At 41.1% G+C, this 20,126-nt stretch overlaps 1 protein-coding gene across 3 annotated transcripts in view; it reads left to right on the top strand.

Annotated features, from left to right (window-relative positions):
* LOC138980590 (calmodulin-regulated spectrin-associated protein 1-like) overlaps positions 1-13,770 on the top strand; it is an 86,330-nt gene extending 72,560 nt beyond the window's left edge. For all 3 annotated transcript variants that reach the window (XM_070353494.1, XM_070353492.1, XM_070353491.1), the window contains 2 exons: positions 4,139-4,302; positions 5,064-13,770. In XM_070353494.1, the coding sequence (XP_070209595.1) occupies positions 4,139-4,302; positions 5,064-5,190 (291 nt within the window). In that variant the 3' untranslated portion in view covers positions 5,191-13,770. The remainder of the gene's footprint in view (positions 1-4,138; positions 4,303-5,063) is intronic.
* Positions 13,771-20,126: the final 6,356 nt, after the last annotated feature.

The following is a 20,126-nucleotide window of genomic DNA, read 5'->3' as shown; positions in this document are numbered from 1 at the left end:
CATGTGGTCAGGGGGGGGTGAGAGGTGAACGATATTCTGAGGCCTTCTGTCACCGTTTGAATTACCCATGCGTCGGTTGACAGGGACTGCCAAACTGGGGCAAAAAGTTGAAGTCTTGCCCCTAGTGCGATGGGTGTACGGGAAGAAGGCTGAGGGGGAAGGGGGGGGAGGGGAGGAGCGCTGGGGTGAGAGTCATGGTCTACGAGCGCCAAACTTGGAGGAGGACCCTCCTCTAGTTCGACCCCCACGCTGCGGTGGCTGCCGCTGTCCTCCTCTCTGTGAGCGTTGAAAGCCCTGCTTCCCACGCCTTCTCGTGTAGAAATCTCTGTTTCCCGTTGCCCGGCGGTCTTTACGAAAGGGCTGTCTCTGTGTAGACTGCTTGGCTGTTGTTGTTTCTTTGGTGAGTGCCTCCTTCATCTTTGCCACTTGTCCTCCAAAGAGGAGCGAGTTGCCGATCGGGCCGGCTCGTAGGGCAAACTTGGTGGCTCGGGTTGCCTTCAGGCGCTCCATAAGCGTGTCTCTCTCGATGAGTTGCATATCACCAATCAGCTGGAGCAGTCCCGCCAGTAAGTTGAGTGATGAATTATTCAACCCAAAGGTGAGGCGGTTGACAGCAACTGTGTCCGTCAGAGAGCTGTTCCTTAAAAGCGTTCCAAGTGCGTTGGAAGCTAGTTCATTGAACGAGGCAGCTTGAACAAGTTGACGCAGGATCCTAGTGAAGTGCTCCCAAGTTCTCTTAGGTAAGACCTGATCCTTAGGTTGACGTTGTACCCCAAAGAATTCTAATTCTCTCTCCGTTTCTGGAATTATACCGGAGAAAGGGGCATCGGGAGTCTCATACCAGGTCTTCTTGTATTCGACCTCTGTCACGAAGGCTGGTAGCACCGCTTCCGGCTTGTGGGCTGGTCCCGAGAGATGGTTATTAATTTTCTCCAAGATGAGTGCTGCTTGGTTCGACAGAGGGAAGGAGCTGGTTTTTTCTTCCTGTTCGGTGAGAAGGGAAGGCTTAATGGCAGAATTCTTCTTTGCGACCTGTGGAGCAAAGGCCTCTTCAGAAAGAATGCGAAGAATCTCAGCCTTGCACCCCTGCATCAGCCCATCGGTGGTTTTGGTGGGTTCCGGCTCCGATGTCCAGGTGTTTATGTTAGAAGTTGGGGACCTCTCTCTCCAATCGGAGAGGGTTGACCTACGAGAAGGTGAGTCGCCTCTCCTGAAATTCCGTATGGGTGAAAAGGAGCGGCTGTGAGAACGACGGAAGTCAAACGAAGTCCGTTCGTTGTACCAGGAACGTCGCGTATGTGGAGATCTGGAACGTTGACGTTCTGAACTGGGACGCCGGCTTGCTTCCCTAGATAGCCTGTAATAGTCCACGTGAGTCTCCTCAGCATGTTGATTTTGGGCGTGGGAGTGTCGGCGATCATCGCGTGAAAGGCGACTGTCTGCCCTGGAGCGACGCCTGCTATCCCTGGAGGGACCTTGCTCTCCTCTGTGTCGGCTCTGTTCCTGCGAGCGTCCTGTCTCCCTTGAATGACATGAGCTGACCCGAGGTCTCTGACTGGCTGAAGGAGAACGAGACGAACGGCGACTGCGAGGAGAGTGGCGCCGTTCCGTAGACCGTGGACTGCGGGAACGTCTGTCTCTGGAGGACGGGCTGTCGCATCTACGCTCGCGTGAAGGAGGCCTGGTAATTGTGGCAGCTGGAACAGTTGTCCGGCATGGTAGGACCGCTGAGCTTGTCCGATGATGCGTGGCAGTCAAGGACTTGTCAGCTCTCTTGCGATATCCCGAGAGTCGTGAAGAAGCAGAAATAAGGGACAGTACTTCCGACGGGGTGTTTCTCGTGTCCTTAAGGGGCCTTAAGGAGAGTAGATCTTTCCATGCTTCCAGAGGCCAGGACTGGCAGAGATCACATGGTGCTGAGCTGTGACACCCTGTGCAGCGAGCACAAGTGTCATGGTTATCCTCACACCAAGTGGGCTTCTTGCATTTGACACAGATGCGAGACATCTGTAACAGACTAAGTGACGTTATAATGTCTGTCTTGACAATGCTATAGTGCCTCTTAGCTTTATGAGGTTAGGCAATATCCATATATAGTTGTTATATGACAGGTAAGAAAAAATATTCAGTGAGACAACCTGAATATTCTAAGTCAAGTCCAAGGCTATTGGAAAGAGGTTGAAGGTGTGGCAGAGCCAGAAAAGGTACCCAGTAACCTTACCTTCTATACCTGTTATGCCCGCAAAGGCACAAACAACCACAACCCCTAAAAAAAAAATAAAAAAAATTTTTTTATTTTTATTTTTTTTTATTTTTTTTTATTTTTTTATTTTTTAAATATATATATATATATATATATATAACCTGACATATAGACAAAAAACCCTATAATATGCATGTACCAGATCCTGAAAGGTAGTGGTGTGTGAGATCTTAGGACAGCTCAAAGGTTCTTTAGCAAAGTTGCATCTCAGTGGAGACACGTGCTACGGCCGCCATTTTGTTTACGGCCGCCATTTTGAATCCACAAGGTAGGTGTTACTTTCATATGTTCGTGAGTTGGTTAACAGCAGAGGCTGGCTGTACTTTCCGTTCTGTAAAACAGCGGTTCGATATATAAACGTCTTCTGTGAAGAACAGCCCTTCTCTACTGAAAGAGAATTATTCTTGCTAAGAGTAAGAATAAAGTAGATACAACACATGAATGCCGCATGGCCTGTGTAACTGTATTGGACGAAAACGTCCGAGTTTGGTACCCGCGTGACAGAGAAAAACATCCCTCTGTTGTGCGTCCAATTGATCAACTGTGTGATAATTTATATAGAATAGGAAAGGAATACCCACAGTTTGAAGTCTTGAAGAAGACTAACCAAAAAATACCGTTTGTAAAAACAATCCACGGTAATTCGTCAGTATACGTCTGTACTCGTAGTAGCGAGAATTTGAACTGAGGGAGTATGGTGCGCATGCGTGGAGGGTCACTGCCGGTAGGGGAGACTACTCCCACAAATGGCGCACTGGCGAAGTAGCCAAGAGTTAGCAACCTTGAACATTTATTGGTTGCAAGGTGCTACTCAGTCTGATACTCATAAGTAGGGTAACTCCTTATAGTTAAATTGAGGTGATGTATTCGAAAGAAATAAAAACAATTGCCCTTAGTAAATGCATGGAGGTTTTAATTTTTCTAGAGGCTTTGTATGTAGAGATCTCATTTTGTGCTCACAGTCATGTGGTTTTGCAGTCAACCTCTCATATGTGTGTCTGTCCATCCGTCAATATGTCAGTCTGTCCTGTAGTCATCTGTTTGTGATCATCTTTTTTTATCTCAGTCTCTGCACAGCCTCTGCCACCTCTATTGTTTTCCTATCATATGGAGTCTAGCCTTGAATGCTTGTGGAACCCCCTTTTAAGACCCCCAAATTTACCCCCCGCGGGTTAGGGGGAAGAATTTACCCGATGCTCCCCAGCATGTCGTAAGAGGCGACTAACGGATTCTGTGTACCCCCCGCGGGTTAGGGGGAAGAATTTACCCGATGCTCCCCAGCATGTCGTAAGAGGCGACTAACGGATTCTGTTTCTCCTTTTACCCTTGTTAAGTGTTTCTTGTATAGAATATAGTCAATGTTTGTAAAGATTTTAGTCAAGCAGTATGTAAGAAATGTGAAGTCCTTTGTACTGGAAACTTGCATTCTCCCAGTAAGGTCATATATTGTACTACGTTGCAAGCCCCTGGAGCAAATTTTTGATTAGTGCTTTTGTGAACAAGAAACAATTAACAAGTGGCTCTATCCCATCTCCCCCCTTCCCCCGTCGCGATATAACCTTCGTGGTTGAAAACGACGTTAAACACCAAATAAAGAAAGAAACAATTAACAAGTGGCTCTATCCCATCTCCCCCCTTCCCCCGTCGCGATATAACCTTCGTGGTTGAAAACGACGTTAAACACCAAATAAACAAAAACAAAAAAATTTAAGACTTCTCCCTTTTTAAGACCCGATTTGATCAGATTTGCGGAAGTCTCAAAAGGGGGTTCCACTGTAAAATGAAGAATCTAGCTGTGAACACAGCAACACCATTATAATTAAATCCCACCCTAGCTGAGCCACAGACTAACCTTTGTGTTCTTTCTATTCTCAGGAGATTGCCCGATCTGCCACCAAGCATTTCCTGATCTTGTTCCGCGATCACGGCTGTCAGTACCGAGGTCTGTACAACTTTGATCCAGAATCTGAGGAAGCCTACAAGATCACCGGCATCGGCCCACGGAATATCTCCAGTGAGATGGTGGAAAAGTTTTACAAGTGAGTTTTTTTTGCAATTGCAGACGTGAGATTTATATGTCGATTTTAAAAGTTTTTCATCTTTTAAAGTCCCAGGCTGAGGGGATTTTGTGTTACATAATGGAATTAATGTTAGTCAAAAATGGCACACACACAAAAGTATAATTACCACAGAGTTATTCACAATTAGTAATTTCAATAAAAAAAAAACTTCAGATTTTAGATTCTCGTTTCTGTTTTGGAGATGTTGACTTCTCTTAAATATTCAATATGCCTTGGTTCGATGAAGAAAGTTATCAGAAGATTTTGAATGGATGGTGCATTTTTCATGCCTGTTGTCTCGTTTTTCACTCACTTGAGCAATCAGTAGCTATTCATATTCAGCACTGCGACAGCTACATAGGTGTAAAACCACTGTGAAAGGGACTCAATCAGGTGTTTGCTCTTTTAGATGTATCAATACACTGAAATTATGTGCAATGTAAGTGTCTTTTTAGGGGACACATGAAATGCATACATACAGTCTCAGCTAGCTGTGTATGCATATCAGGGAGTTAACAATATTTGTCAGTTTTCAAGATCTTTTTTGCACTGTGTAAGTGTGTGTGCTTGTTCGTGTGTGTGCGTGTGTGAGTGAGTGTGTGTGCCTGTGTGTGTGTGCCTGTGTGTGTGTGTGCCTGTGTGTGTGTGTGTGTGAGAGAGACTTTGTGCATATGTGTGCGTGTCCATGTGTGTGCGAATGTGCATGTGTTATTCTGATGCAACCACCTACTTTTTCGCAGGTACAACTCTGGAGGAAAGAGTTTCAACGAAGTGACATCCACCAAACACTTGTCAGTCTCCATCGACGCTGTGGTGCTCATGAATGTTTACTGGAAGGCCAAAGTCAAACCAGCATCGGGGCGGTAGCTCCTTCTTTCCGACATTATCGGCATTATCGCCAGTGTTGTCCATGGATGACCCTGCAGAGTTCAAGGCCATGTCAGCTTTTGATGAGTGACTTGGATCCCAAGGAAACTGGCTGTCGTGACCATGACACTGAGGGTGTAAGGTTGTGCCTGGATAATGATTGCACAGTGTTACCATAGAAACCAACTGTCATCGTCATGGTGATGATGGATGCCCTTCCTGGGTTCAAGGTCAATTTGAGTATTGACTGTGATCCCATGGAAACCAGGTGTCATTGTTATGGCACTGATAGATGACATTTGAGGGTACAGTGTTGTGCCAGCATCTGGATAGCGACTGTGATCACATGGAAACCAGCTGTAGTCGTCATGGTGATGGTGGATGACCTTTACAGGTTCAAGGTCATGTGAATTTTTTTGGGTATTGTCTGTGATCCCATGGTAACCAGTTGTCATCGCCATGGTGATTACCTAAAGGGATTCAAGGTCATTTCTCCTTCAGGATTAAGTGACTGTGTTTCTTGGAAACCAAAGGTCATCACGATGGTGCCTACACTTGACCTGTGAATACTAAAGTTCAAGGCTATTTTGTCTTTTTGTGGATTGTGGATGTTTTACCATGGAAATTGACTGAGAGTTGGGGTTTGGAAACTGTCAGAGTGGTTTTGATGTGACTTTAGATTGCTTTGCATTGTTGAAAGAAAGGAAGAGGCATTTAGAAAAGTGATTTGTGCGATGTACTTAGATAGCAAGTTCCCACCACACAGAATGGAGGGACGAAAGAGAAAATGTAGGCTTGAAATGTTTCATAAAAGAGTGCTTGAATGTGCAGGAAAAGAGAAAAAATGCTTTCTTCTTTCAGAAGTGCTTTGCTTGCTGGAAAAATAGAAAAGACATCATGGGGTATGTAATGTAACTTAAAGTGTAACCAACAAAAGAAAGCGAGTTAAAAAATGACTGACCGCATTGACAGAGAAGAATTTTGAAGACATTAAATGCAGTGTTTAATATTCTTAGGGTCATATTGTAGAGGGCTGACTTCCGTTACTCGTAGTCAGTCAGACTTGTGTCTGTTCATAGAAATTCTCGATGGTTTGTTACTAAACATTTTTAGGGAGAAACAGATTGCATAAACCCTTTCAAAGGTAGAAGGAGAAAAGAACGATACATGTTGTTTTTAATTTCAGTGGAAGAATTTTTGTACTTAAAAGACTTAAATCATTTAGTGTGTGGGGCAAGGATTGTTTTCTAAAAGTGTTTCGACAGAAAACCGGGTTAAAAAGATACTGCATGCAGCATGGGAGTGACAGTGGTTGAGACAGTTCAGAGACGTGCATAGTGTGATTTTGCACTGTTTTTCAAAGGAAAAGGTTGTGTGTGTGTGTGAATAACATGATATTTTTTCCAACTTTGTGACATTGATGTTGGTCAGACTTGAAACTGTAAAAAAAACACAATTAAGTATGTCGGTGCTTAGCATTTTATCATTATTTATTTAGTTGGAACGTCGGTGAACTTTGCAAGCTTTCTGAATTCTTGGATTTTCCCGATTTTGGGGGCTCAGACAAATGAATCGGTAACATTTTTGTAGCAAGTCCAGACCCATTAATTGTTTTTCATGCATGCTTATATTTTCATGAAAGCTACATGCGTTTATTCACTCATGATGAAATGGGGTAGTCATGGCATTGCGTTTATCAGGCGTCGATACATTATAGTTTGCCTTTTTCTGCGTTGCTAAGTTGCTAACCTTCAGCATATTGTCCAAATGTTCCACTTATGATTGATAAACTGGGTTGGATGTCTTGGTTTTATGTTCAACTTGTTGTTCCAACTAATTGTGCTGATAAATGTTGTAAACACGAAGGAGAGGTCTCTTTTGCGCACTGCATTGAAGGCGTTGATTGTTGAAATTACGTTCTCATTGTTTGATCTCTTGCTGTTGCAAGCCTGTGTCTCATACTGTGCGTAGTCTTAAAAATGGTTGTCTAGTCGGAGTTATTATTATAAGCCAGTTATAAGTTTAATGAGTAGATATTTGTAATGGTGTTGTGTATTTGTAAAAGTGTTGTTTAGCTTAGAGGCAGTAGATTGACTTATTTTGAATTTGTTTTTCCTCATCTCTCAGGCCTGAAAGTGGCGAGTATTTTACTCGCCGTGGCGAGTAGAAACATGTAACTGGCGAGTAGAAATGTTCATCTACTCGCCGAATGCGAGTAAAGTTGCTGAAACAAATCGTTGGTTTGGCTAGTAAAGTTTGCTCTCTGGCTAGTACATTTTCAGAATCACTAGCCAAAGGCGAGTACACCATTTGTTGGACTTTCAGGGCTCTTTAGAGTGGACAGGTGATACGATTTAACAGTTCATTGCTTCTGAGAAGTATATTGTCACCCTGCTTCCTTTTCCACCCCCTTACTTCTTTTCCACTTTGCTTCTCAACCACGTACCTGAGTAGAGGATAATTCTTCTGTGTATTTGCGGAAATCTTCTTTGCTTCTTTGCATTCCTTTCCACTTTAGAAAATGAGCAAGGTGATTAAGAACATCACCCCCTGCGGGTTAGGGGGAGTCCCATATTGGTTGGGACGAGAAAGAATTTACCCGATGCTCCCCAGCATGTCGTAAGAGGCGACTAACGGATTCTGTTTCTCCTTTTACCCTTGTTAAGTGTTTCTTGTATAGAATATAGTCAATTTTTGTAAAGATTTTAGTCAAACAGTATGTAAGAAATGTTAAGTCCTTTGTACTGGAAACTTGCATTCTCCCAGTAAGGTCATATATTGTACTACGTTGCAAGCCCCTGGAGCAAATTTTTGATTAGTGCTTTTGTGAACAAGAAACAATTGACAAGTGGCTCTATCCCATCCCCCCCCCCCCCCCCCCCCCCCCCCCCCTTTCCCCGTCGCGATATAACCTTCGTGGTTGAAAATGACGTAAAACACCAAATGAAAGAAAGAAAGAATTAAGAACACGAAACTGATTTGGTCTGAATCTAGAAAGTAAATTGACAAATGATGATTTGTACATTGTTGTTAATGGCATAAATTATTTTGAATCTGTCTCAGACACACTGGCACAAATTCGTTTTAAATTGTAACTTTGTAACAGCAATATATATAAATTAATAACAGAACGGAGGTATATAGAGTCACAGAGTGTATGGTTGTTCCGAATTAAAACCACATAACAGTTACATATTTCATATTATCAGCGGACTATCAAAGCATGAAATATAACAATCCACAAATTAATCTGAATGACTATCACAGCATAATTTATGCCAGTGTAGTGCATGTTGTTATTTTGTAAGGAACGGAATGATATTACGTGTCAACCACACATTAATCCGGAATTATTAACACAATACTATTCTAAATACATACTGCAGATCATGAGATGTAATCTTTATGTAATACAAGGAGGACTTAATTGGTACATGTATTATCAATCTCTTTTTGACACTTGTTTCTTGAAAGATTGTGTATCTTATTCTTAAACAGTACATTATAAATTTATATCCTTCAAAATGTATCTCTGCAGACCTCGATCTAGTTTGGCTTAATTGTTGTTGTCAGAGATCAGTAATAGCGAAAGAATACTTTCAAGGAATAATATTGAAATGTTACATATTTACTCACAGATCAAATAATCATAACATTAACAACCTGTATTATCATTCTATGACTGGATCAAAGGTTTGCTTTTTACCTCTGGAGAACGTGCTATTAATGTGTTTTAGGTTCTTGTAAGTACAATACTCAAAGTAGAAGACCTTTTATTTCTGTGATCATATGCTTATCATTCAGAACCAATTCAGGCCAGGAATTAATGATCTAAAGAAATACATGCTGAACACACATTTCTGTGCTAATATATACAGTGAACAAACAAACCTAATGCTTCAGATTACAAGAGAATGTGACAGTGGTTTTGTTAGTGACATCTCTTAATTTGTGTCTCCAGCAAGTTTTACATTTGCTTACAATAGCTTTAATAGATGTTCAGCAAATGTAGTTTTAAGGCTGAGCTAATTGCTTACCCATTATTTTCCCTGTTGGATGTTGCGCCTGTTTGAAAATGGCATTTTGAATGGACATGAAACCATTCGGAATTTTTTCGTCAAACCCTGCTTCTGTGCCTAAAGTTGATTTTGTCGTAAGCCTCAGGCAGCAATGAGTTGTTTTGTTTACCTTCTGTTTCATATACCTAATCCTTCCGGTGTTACTGATCATGTTAAGTCACCATAGATTCATTCAAGATTTCTCTTGGACACATGCAGTGGAACACCCCTTTTACCACCTTCACAATTCATGTAAAATCAGATTTTGAAATGGAGTCTTAAGACAGGGGTAAATTTACAGAGGTTATGAACAGAATCTGAGAAAACAGGCCCGGGAGTCTTAAATTGGGGGGGGGGGGGGGGGGGGGGGGTCTTAAAGAGGAGTTTCACTGTACCAAAAGTGACGACAGCCTTGCTGTTTTCTGTGCTGTGTGAGAAGTTTGTTGCTGGATTAATAAGTTTCGCAGATTGAAATATAATGGCAGTGTCTGTTGAGTTATGAAATTAATTCAGCAAGAAATAATTCCCATGCTGCATGGAAAGTTAAAGTAACCAGGATGTTGATTTTTGGTATGTGTCCAAGGGGAAGAATATGCAGGCATGGGAATTGTCCGCCGAAAGGCAAATTTCCGCCGACATTTTTTTTTTGTTCCGCCAAAAAAGCAAAAGTGTCCGCCGAAAAAATAAATGGGTGAGGCAAAAATGGCTCTAAAAACTGAATTTAATGGCAAACTTGGAGCTCAGATGACACCAAATTGCACAATTTGGGTTCTTTGGAGAGAAAAAATTCCGGGGGGGGGCATGCCCACGGACCCCCCTAGTAAGGCTAGGCGCTTCGCACCATCGACTTTGATATTATTTACAAATGTTCAGCCTTTTTTCACTTTTTTTCAATTCCCATGCCTGAGATGCTCTTACCCCATGTAAAAGCCAGGCCAGATCTGTGGTGGTTTACGCAATGGTTAACAAAGGAGGGTTTAAGCATAGACCATTTATCCTGGACCGCCAACTAGCTCTCTCTCCGCTCTTTCTCTCTATTACGAGGTAGCGGCCCCTCGCATTTAGGAACGAAGAGAGGTACAGAAAAGCGTGCTATCCTTCTCAGCGCAACTACTACCCCGCTCTTCTTGGCCTTTCAGAAATCAGGGGGATGTCATATCCGGTGTCGATTGTAAACATGGACGAAGTTGCGGAGGTAAGTTCTGAAAATGCTAAAATAAACTCAGCTAAAGTGCATATGGAACATGTTTTTCGATGAGTTTTGTTAAGTTTAGTTTGGAGTTTTGGAAAATCCAGTTCATTGTCACCTCCCATTGTCACAAATAACTGGAGCGTGCTTTCTTTTCAACTGTCTTTCAAACCGGACGCTAAGTGCCCCTGTGAAAGTCGAGCGTCGTAACCTCGAAGGGTCACGTGACGAGTTGGCGGTCCAGGCTATTTGGTCTATGGTTTAAGGTAGTTTCAGGTTTGCCTTGGATCACGAAATGTCCTCTTGCACTTTGTGTCTTTTGACCTGAGCGCTCTCGCTCGCTTGTTTCTCGAATGTGCTGACCTTAATTTGTTGACTGGTTCCAAGTAAGCCTTGATGAGTTGTTGGTTAACTGTTAAGCTCAGCTTGAATTCTCAAGCAAGTTGATGTTGTCTGACTGCTCACGCTGTCTTTTTGACTGTTTGTGTGTCAGGAATGTTGCTAGAATGTACGTATTTTCTTCAGCAAATCTTCCCGAAATGGCTGTAAGTGTAAAACTGAAAGTTTCTGCATTTTTCCTTCAAAGTTTAAGGCACAGTTCTCCGCGTCACTTTTCCGCTACCATATGTGCATACATGTAAATAATTGATATTTCTGAAATTTGGAGGGTACTTCCACTGGAGCAGAAAGCCTTTATTTAATTCTTACAACGTGAAATAATATCTTGACTCAAGAGTCAGGATCGAGTGGAAAACAGAAATGTAATTGAGGGTCTTCATTTTTTTTTACTTTTTCTTTTTTTGTGTGTTATATTTTCTCCTTAAGGTACTGCCCCACTAAGATTGTAAAATTCACGCCAATGTTATTTATTTATTTGTTCAGCAAGTTTTCAGTAAAAGTAATGCAGAGCCACCATATATCGGTTAATTCTCATGGTTTCTGATGTTGTTTTTGTTTTTTTGGGTTATTTTTACTACTCTGAGATGATATACATTGTGTAATTTTCACATTATATGTGAATGATTTTCTACTGGTGAATAATATCTTAACTGACATGGTTAATGCTGTGAGGTGAAAAAGAGGTGCCATCAACCTTGTCATTCTTTTTTTTCTGTCTTGTTTTTTTCCCCCACAACACATCTCTGTGATACAAGTGCTTGTCATTTTTAAAACTTTTTATTACAACCTTTGAGAGAACATGTTTTTGTAATGTCATAACTTTCTTTCATGAAGCTTTGAAAGTCAAAACTAAAGAAATAAAAACATTTCTCCGCTTTTTTTTCCAGCAGAAATGGTATCTTGTGGATAAAGAATTATGTCCCTTTGATGTCCTGTAGATACATTTACATTGTGTACTTTTTTCTAGGATGTGTTTAGGTGTGTCTGTTATATATTTTATAGTATGATTATTTGTTTGTTTTGAACTCTTGGCATGTTTTTTTGATTTTCATAGACTGGTTGTGCGTCTTTTTCTTTCTATTTTTTTGTATTGTTCATACTAATCATACCCTTTTGTGACGCGCAAGTCTTTCAGTATAATTTTTGTGTGTGTGTGTTGTGATTTCCCTTGGGTTGGGGCATAAGGACAGTGATAGATGAGCTGAAATGATAATATAAATTCCAATGTTGATCTTGACACAGATTAAAAGTGGAAGTCTGACGTGATATGACAAGATTTTATCTGCCGAGGTTTTATCTGCCGCCATTGTTGTCGTCTGTTTTTGGAGACCTAGCTGTGGCATATGTGGACACGTTCAGTTGGTTAACATGTTAACCAGATAAGGAATACCATTTTGCACGTGGTACATACACCTCGGAAATAAAAATGTTATTGCTGCCCTTGAAGCAATAGCTCATAAACGTTTCTTGCAAGTTGCAAAATACGCTCAATATTTTGAAAATACACTGAATCTCGGTGAAAAGTACACCAAAGTCAAAGTGTGGGTAAACAGGTCTGGTAAAAGTACTTAAAACAATGTTTATCAAACGTGTCTGTGTGTGTATAACATTACGATTGATAAACAGCGACGATCATTGGTTACCCAAAGAACAGACCTAATTTAGGTGAAATTGCAACTTGTGTAGAAACAATTGTACCACACTGTAACCAGTTTCAAGGATTGTTAATGTCTTTGATGGACAGACATTTTAAATTAGAGCTAGTACTGAGTAGTAGTATTATATTTATAGAAAACTGTATTGTTATAACAGAGAAAAAACAACAGAAAAATGTACTCCGAGTCCTTTCTGCACATGATATAAGCAACCAATTCTGTGTGCTAAGCTTAATGTGTGTGCGTACTTTTAAAGTTGAACAATACGCTTAATTGCCTGATTAGTGAATTGGGAACGAAATTTGTTGGGACATTTTTATGTGATTTTAGCACGGAAAAGAATTAATTTGGTCAGATATTTTCCATGTGATTTTAGCCAGGAAAAAAAACTTGGATGGGATGTTTTAGTGTGATTTCATTTAGTGATCACCTCCATACCAGGGCGTATCTTGATTATACAAAGTTTTCTCTGTAAAGCCCATTTTCATGTGTTTGTTGAACTTTGTGCTCTGTCAACACAAGAATCTGATGGAATACATTTTGTGTGATTTTATGCAAGGAATTACCACTTCCTCGACCCCTTTCCATACCACCATTTCTAGGTTTGTGCTTATTAAGTCTTCAATGATTTAATGACTTGTGCCATGTTTGGTTGTGCTTCATTTTTGGTTGATCTCTTGACTATTATGCTGGCATGAAGTTTTTTGATTTTTTCAATTTAAGAATAAAACCCGCTATATTTTTTATTTTTCAGTTTGTCTGTTTGAATTTTTCAAAGAATTATTCGAAACAGCTCCAAAGAAATGATTCATTCATGAAAAATTGTGTTTCAGAAAGATAACTAAAGCTGGTGCTTGCTTTGTGAATAATTTGCTTGCTACTGACTTACTGACATGATTTTTAAATTTTTTTAAATTTTGTGGTCATTTTTAATCGGTTTGTGTGTGCCTGGATTTGATTGTGATTTGGCTGAATAAAAGTTTGCCAGTTTTGCATATAAACCATACAGGGTTTTTGCCTTTGTTATAATGTAATATCAGTTTTGCTTCCGGATTTAGTTGATGATTATTATTTTGAAAAGTTGTAAGCTAATATTTGTATTTGTTTGTATTCATGTTTGACAAACTAATATGTTGCATTTCACTTAAGTGTATTTTCATATCTGTACTGAGCTGTAGCTGATGATTTGGTTTTCTTCAGTGTATCACTGTATGCTTTCTGACATGTACATATAATTTATGCACATATTTATACAAAAAGTAAAGAATTATCTGTTGCACTTAAAGTGTACCTGATGCTTTGAGAGAGAGAGAGGGAGAGAGAGAGTGTGTGTGTTTGAGTGAATATCTTTGTGTGTGTACAGTGTGTGTGTGTGTGCATTTTGTACCTTTGAATGTGTGTATTGGTACCTCAGTGTACTGTGTGTGTGTGTGTGTTCAATTTATACAAAGAATTCTCAAATCAACATCAGCAAACAACCACTGTTTGTTTTCATATCATACAATTTCTCAAATAAACGATAACAAATAACACAATTTCACAATGTCTTAAAAGCAGTACCATATATCTAACATCCAACAAAACTGCTGCTGATAATCCAATAACAAAATTTGCGTGCATTTCATCATTTTGTCTGCAAACACTAAAAAGCAAAATATCCACAATCCAGTCCAAACAAATCTCTATCTATGTATCTATCTATTACATATAAAAATGGATGTAAGTGTGTCTCACTGTCTGTCTGTCTTTTTGTTTGTTTGTTTGCTTGTTTGCTTAACGCCCAGCCGACCACGAAGGGCCATATCAGTGCGGGTTTGTCTGTCTGTGGTCGCCATACCTCAGCGATGGCAAAAGATAAGCACAACATATTTTGCCTGCACACTGGCCTGGACCTACAGATGTGCACCTGGGTTTTAGTTTCTCCAGACATTGTTTCCTTCCTCAGATAATTACCCTCCCCATTAATGAATAAACAAGTCGCGTAAGGCGAAAATACAACATTTAGTCAAGTAGCTGTCGAACTCACAGAATGAAACTGAGCGCAATGCAACGCAGCAAGACCGTATACTCGTAGCATCGTCAGTCCACCGCGCACGGCAAAGGCAGTGAAATTGACAGGAAGAGCGGGGTAGTACTTGCGCTGAGAAGGATAGCACGCTTTTCTGTACGTACCTCTCTTTGTTTTAACTTTCTGAGCGTGTTTTTAATCCAAACATACCATATCTATATGTTTTTGGAATCAGGAACCGACAAGGAATAAGATGAAAGCGTTTTTAAATTGATTTCGAAAATTTAATTTTGATAATAATTTTTATATATACTGTTCAAAAAAAGAAACGCACAGTTGCTACTTGCCAAATTTGTTTTATTTTTCGAAAAAATTAACAGAAAATCCAATATTTAGATTATTTGTTTAAAATTTGGTATGGACACAGTTGAATGCACACACAGTTCATTTGCATCTTCAAATCAATCAGTCAATCAATACGATTTGGGTGCCGAGGCTGTCAAGTCAGTAGGGGGTGTGACTGCCTTGAGCAGCAACAACTGCCCGGCACCTTCTGGGCATGGACTGGATCAGATGCCGGATATCTTGCTGTGGGATGGTGTCCCACTCCTCCTGAAGTGCCTGCAATAGATCGCGGTGATTTGCCGGCACTTAATTCTTCTCGCCTGCGCACACGTCTGTCCAATTCATCCCAGAGGTGTTCTATCGGGTTCATGTCTGGCGACATGGATGGCCAGGGAAGCACCTGGACATGGTGGTCGGTGAGGAACTGGGTGGTGAGTCGTGCTGTGTGCGGGCGAGCGTTGTCCTGCTGGAATATGGCATCCTGGTCAGCCAGAAGAGGAAGGGCGTGTGGGCGCAGAATTTCCTCCACGTATCGCTGGGCCGTTATGCGCCCTTGGACGTGCACCAGGGTGCTCCTTCCAGCGGTATTGATCGCCCCCCACACCATGACGCCTCCACCACCATGAACGGGTGCCTCATCCACACAGTTGGGCGTGTAACGTTCGTTTACTCTCCGGTAGACCCTCCTCCGACCATCATGTCGCTGGAGCAGGAAGTAGGACTCGTCGCTGAACCACACATGTCTCCAGTGATTCCGGACGGTCCAGCGAAGGTGCTGGTTGCCCCACTGCACTCGGTTCTGGCGATGGCGGCGGGTGAGGACAGCTCCTCTGTGAGGTCTGCGAGCTCTCAAACCAGCTTCATGCAGGCGGTTCCGCACGGTCTGGTCCGATAATTGGTGTGGCCCGGGGAGAGCCTGGACAGAAGATGAGGCCGACAGGAAACGATTCCGGAGGTGGCGGAGCCGTATGAAGCGGTCGTGAGCAGCAGTTGTCGCCCTTGGTCTTCCCGCTCGTGGCAAGTCAGCAACGGAGCCAGTGGCTTGAAACCTGACCCACAGTCTACTGATGGTGCTCTGGAACACGTGGAAGTGCCTGGCGATTGCACTTTGACTTTGGCCTGCTTGTAAACGACCCAATGCAATTTGGCGGTCTTCTCTGCTCAATCGGGCCATCTTTCGTCGCTGAATTGTCGTCTGATTTCTTTGTGGCGAACAATCCGCTTTTATGGGTTTTGGAAGACATGGTGAGAGCTCAATATTCCCCGAGTTTCACGAGATTACACTGAAGCATGACGAGTGGTTATGCCAAATGAGCAATTTTGACATTGTAGCCACTGATAACGCATGCGTCACGTGCAGAGCTCACTTGTGGCAAGGGACGAAAGGTCGACGACCAGATAAACATTGTCTGCAGTTTGGTGGATATCCTTGTAGCCATATAACTAAACTAACCAAATATTACAAGCTATGCGTTTCTTTTTTTGAACAGTATATTTAATTTTCAGAGCTTGTTTTTAATCCAAATATAACATATTTATATGTTTTTGGAATCAGCAAATGATGGAGAATAAGATGAACGTAAATTTGGATCGTTTTATAAATTTTTTTTTTTTTTTTACAATTTTCAGATTTTTAATGACCAAAGTCATTAATTAATTTTTAAGCCACCAAGCTGAAATGCAATACCGAAGTCCGGGCTTCGTCGAAGATTACTTGACCAAAATTTCAACCAATTTGGTTGAAAAATGAGGGCGTGACAGTGCCGCCTCAACTTTCACGAAAAGCCGGATAATGACGTCATCAAAGACATTTATCAACAAAATGAAAAAAACGTTCGGGGATTTCATACCCAGGAACTCTCATGTCAAATTTCATAAAGATCGGTCCAGTAGTTTAGTCTGAATCGCTCAACACACACACACACACACAGACACACGCACATACACCACGACCCTCGTCTCGATTCCCCCCTCGATGTTAAAACATTTAGTCATAACTTGACTAAGCGATACCAAAACATGACCAGAACACACACTATCTGCCTTTACCGGCACAGCAGAATAACAACATAACTGTGTACTTGATTTTAGTCCAAAACAGGGAAACTGACAAGAAGTGTTACAGAATTTATTGATTTTCCCTGAACTATACAACCGCGCATTATTCAATCGCCAGCGCAGGTAGACTGGTTGAGTGATTTGGATTCGATCAAACTTTCGCACAAAAATTCCTCTTTTCTTTGAATAACTGAAGAAAGGAGGAATAAAGAGGAAGCTCGCATTTTTCATGATCCGCTAACTTCGACCATTATTTTTGATAATCACTGAGACTCGGTATGTAACCTCTACATCTATGTTTCAACCTAACACTTGACGTCGAAGACATGTGCTAAGTGAGACCTAAACTTGAACCTTTATATCTTTATACACGAAGCATGGAAGCTTTTACAAAGCATGGGCGTGTACACTAGTCAGATAACATGTTTTTACATTTAGTCAAGTTATGACTAAATGTTTTAACATAGAGGGGGGAATCGAGACGAGGGTCGTGGTGTATGTGTGTGTGTGTGTGTGTGTGTGTGTGTGCGTGCGTGCGTGTAGAGCGATTCAGACAAAACTACTGGACCGATCTTTATGAAATTTGACATGAGAGTTCCTGGGTATGATATCCCCATACATTTTTTTCATTTTTTTGATAAATGTCTTTGATGACGTCATATCCGGCTTTTCGTGAAAGTTGAGGCGGCACTGTCACGCCCTCATTTTTCAACCAAATTGGTTGAAATTTTGGTTAAGTAATGTTCGACAAAGCCCGGACTTCGGTATTGCATTTCAGCTTGGTGGCTTAAAATTTAATTAATGACTTTGGTCATTAAAAATCTGAACATTGTAAAAAAAAATTTTTTTTATAAAACTATCCAAATTTACGTTCATCTTATTCTCCATCATTTGCTGATTCCAAAAACATATAAATATGTTATATTTGGATTAAAAACAAGCTCTGAAAATTAAATATATAAAAATTATTATCAAAATTAAATTTTCGAAATCAATTTAAAAACAAATCTTATTCCTTGTCGGTTCCTGATTCCAAAAACATATAGATATGATATGTTTGGATTGAAAACACGCTCAGAAAGTTAAAACGAAGAGAGGTACAGAAAAGCGTGCTATCCTTCTCAGCGCAACTACTACCCCGCTCTTCTTGTCAATTTTACTGCCTTTGCCATGAGCGGTGGACTGACTATGCTACGAGTATACGGTCTTGCTGAAAAATTGCAGTGCGTTCAGTTTCATTCTGTGAGTTCGACAGCTTGACTAAATGTTGTATTTTCGCCTTACGCGACTTGTTTCTTCTGCACTCCTTTCTCGCTCTCTCTTTCATTACATTTAATCAAGTTTTGACTAAATGTTTTAACGTAGAGGGGGGAATCGAGACGAGGGTCGTGGTGTATATGTGCGTGTGTGTGTGTGTGTGTGTGTGAGTCTGTCTGTGTGTGTGTGTGTGTGTAGAGCGATTCAGACTAAACTACTGGACCGATCTTTATGAAATTTGACATGAGAGTTCCTGGGTATGAAATCCCCGAACGTTATTTTTCATTTTTTTGATAAATGTCTTTGATGACGTCATATCCGGCTTTTCGTGAAAGTTGAGGCGGCACTGTCACGCCCTCATTTTTCAACCAAATTGGTTGAAATTTTGGTCGGGTAATGTTCGACGAAGCCCGGACTTCTGTATTGCATTTCAGCGTGGTGGCTTAAAAATTAATTAATGACTTTGGTCATTAAAAATCTGAAAATTGTAAAAAAAATATGTTTTTTATAAAACGATCCAAATTTACGTTTTTCTCCATCTTTTGCTGATTCCAAAATCATATAAATATGTTATATTCGGATTAAAAACAAGCTCTGAAAATTAAATATATAAAAATTATTATCAAAATTAAATTTTCCAAATCAATTTAAAAACACTTTCATCTTATTCCTTGTCGGTTCCTGATTCCAAAAACATATAGATATGATATGTTTGGATTAAAAACACGCTCAGAAAGTTAAAACGAAGAGAGGTACAGAAAAGCGTGCTATCCTTCCCAGCGCAACTACTACCCCGCTCTTCTTGTCAATTTCACTGCCTATGCCGTGAGCGGTGGACTGACGATGCTACGAGTATACGGTCTTGCTGCGTTGCATTGCGTTCAGTTTCATTCTGTGAGTTCGACAGCTACTTGACTAAATGTTGTATTTTCGCCTTACGCGACTTGTTTTATTTTAATTTTTGTAATTTTAATTTTTGTTTCAATTATTTTTCTTTATTTTTTTTTTAATTCTTTTTATTTTTGTATCAGTGTCAAACGTTAGACACGACGGTGACACCTCTCTGCCCACAGAGGGGCTGGGGAGGGGGGGGGGGAGACAGGCCCGGAGGGGGGTGGGAAGGTAGTCAGCTGGAAGTGAAAGATCTCTGGAGGTGATGAAGAGGTGTACTCTTCCAAAGTTTAGTTGTCACGGCTTCGGCTAATCCCTCTCTCTCTCTCTTTCTCCATAGTCTCGTCTCTCTCAGTATGGTTTGAAACTGAAATAAGGTCTCGGCGACGACTGTTGTTGTTAACCTGTTACTTTGATGCCGACAGCTCTGTCTGTCTGTCTGTCTGTCTGTCTCTCTGTCTCTCTCTTCCCATCCCCCTCAGTCTCTCTCTCTCTCTGTCAGTCTCTCTCTCCCCCTCAGTGTCAGTCTTTCTTTATTTGGTGTTTAACGTCGTTTTCAACCACGAAGGTTATCATGATCGCGACGGGGAAAGGGGGGAGATGGGATAGAGCCACTTGTCAATTGTTTCTTGTTCACAAAAGCACTACTCAAAAATTTGCTCCAGGGGCTTGCAATATATACAATATATTACCTTACTGGGAGAATGCAAGTTTCCAGTACAAAGGACTAAAATCTTTACAAAAATTGACTATATTCTAGATACAAGAAACACTTAACAAGGGTAAAAGGAGAAACAGAATCCGTTAGTCGCCTCTTACGACATTTTCTCGGCTCGCGCCAGAGCCGGACTAGGTATGGGGGTCCAGGGGGCGAAGCCGGGCCCCTGGGTGGGGGTCCATATGGGGGGCGAAGCCCCCTTGGTGGGGGTTGAAGCCCCCTTGAAGCTGAACGTCAAGTTTTTTGATGTTTCTGGAGGGAAAGGTAAATTCGACAGCAAGCTGTATAGGCAGAAGAAGAATCATTGAGATTGTAAGGACTCATACTTTTCATCACACTGAAAATCGTTGAAGAAAAA

This window comes from Littorina saxatilis, linkage group LG11 (genome assembly GCF_037325665.1).
Source record: "Littorina saxatilis isolate snail1 linkage group LG11, US_GU_Lsax_2.0, whole genome shotgun sequence".
In the NCBI taxonomy this organism is placed as follows: Eukaryota; Metazoa; Mollusca; class Gastropoda; order Littorinimorpha; family Littorinidae; genus Littorina; species Littorina saxatilis.
This window is presented reverse-complemented; position numbering and strand designations above follow the sequence as displayed.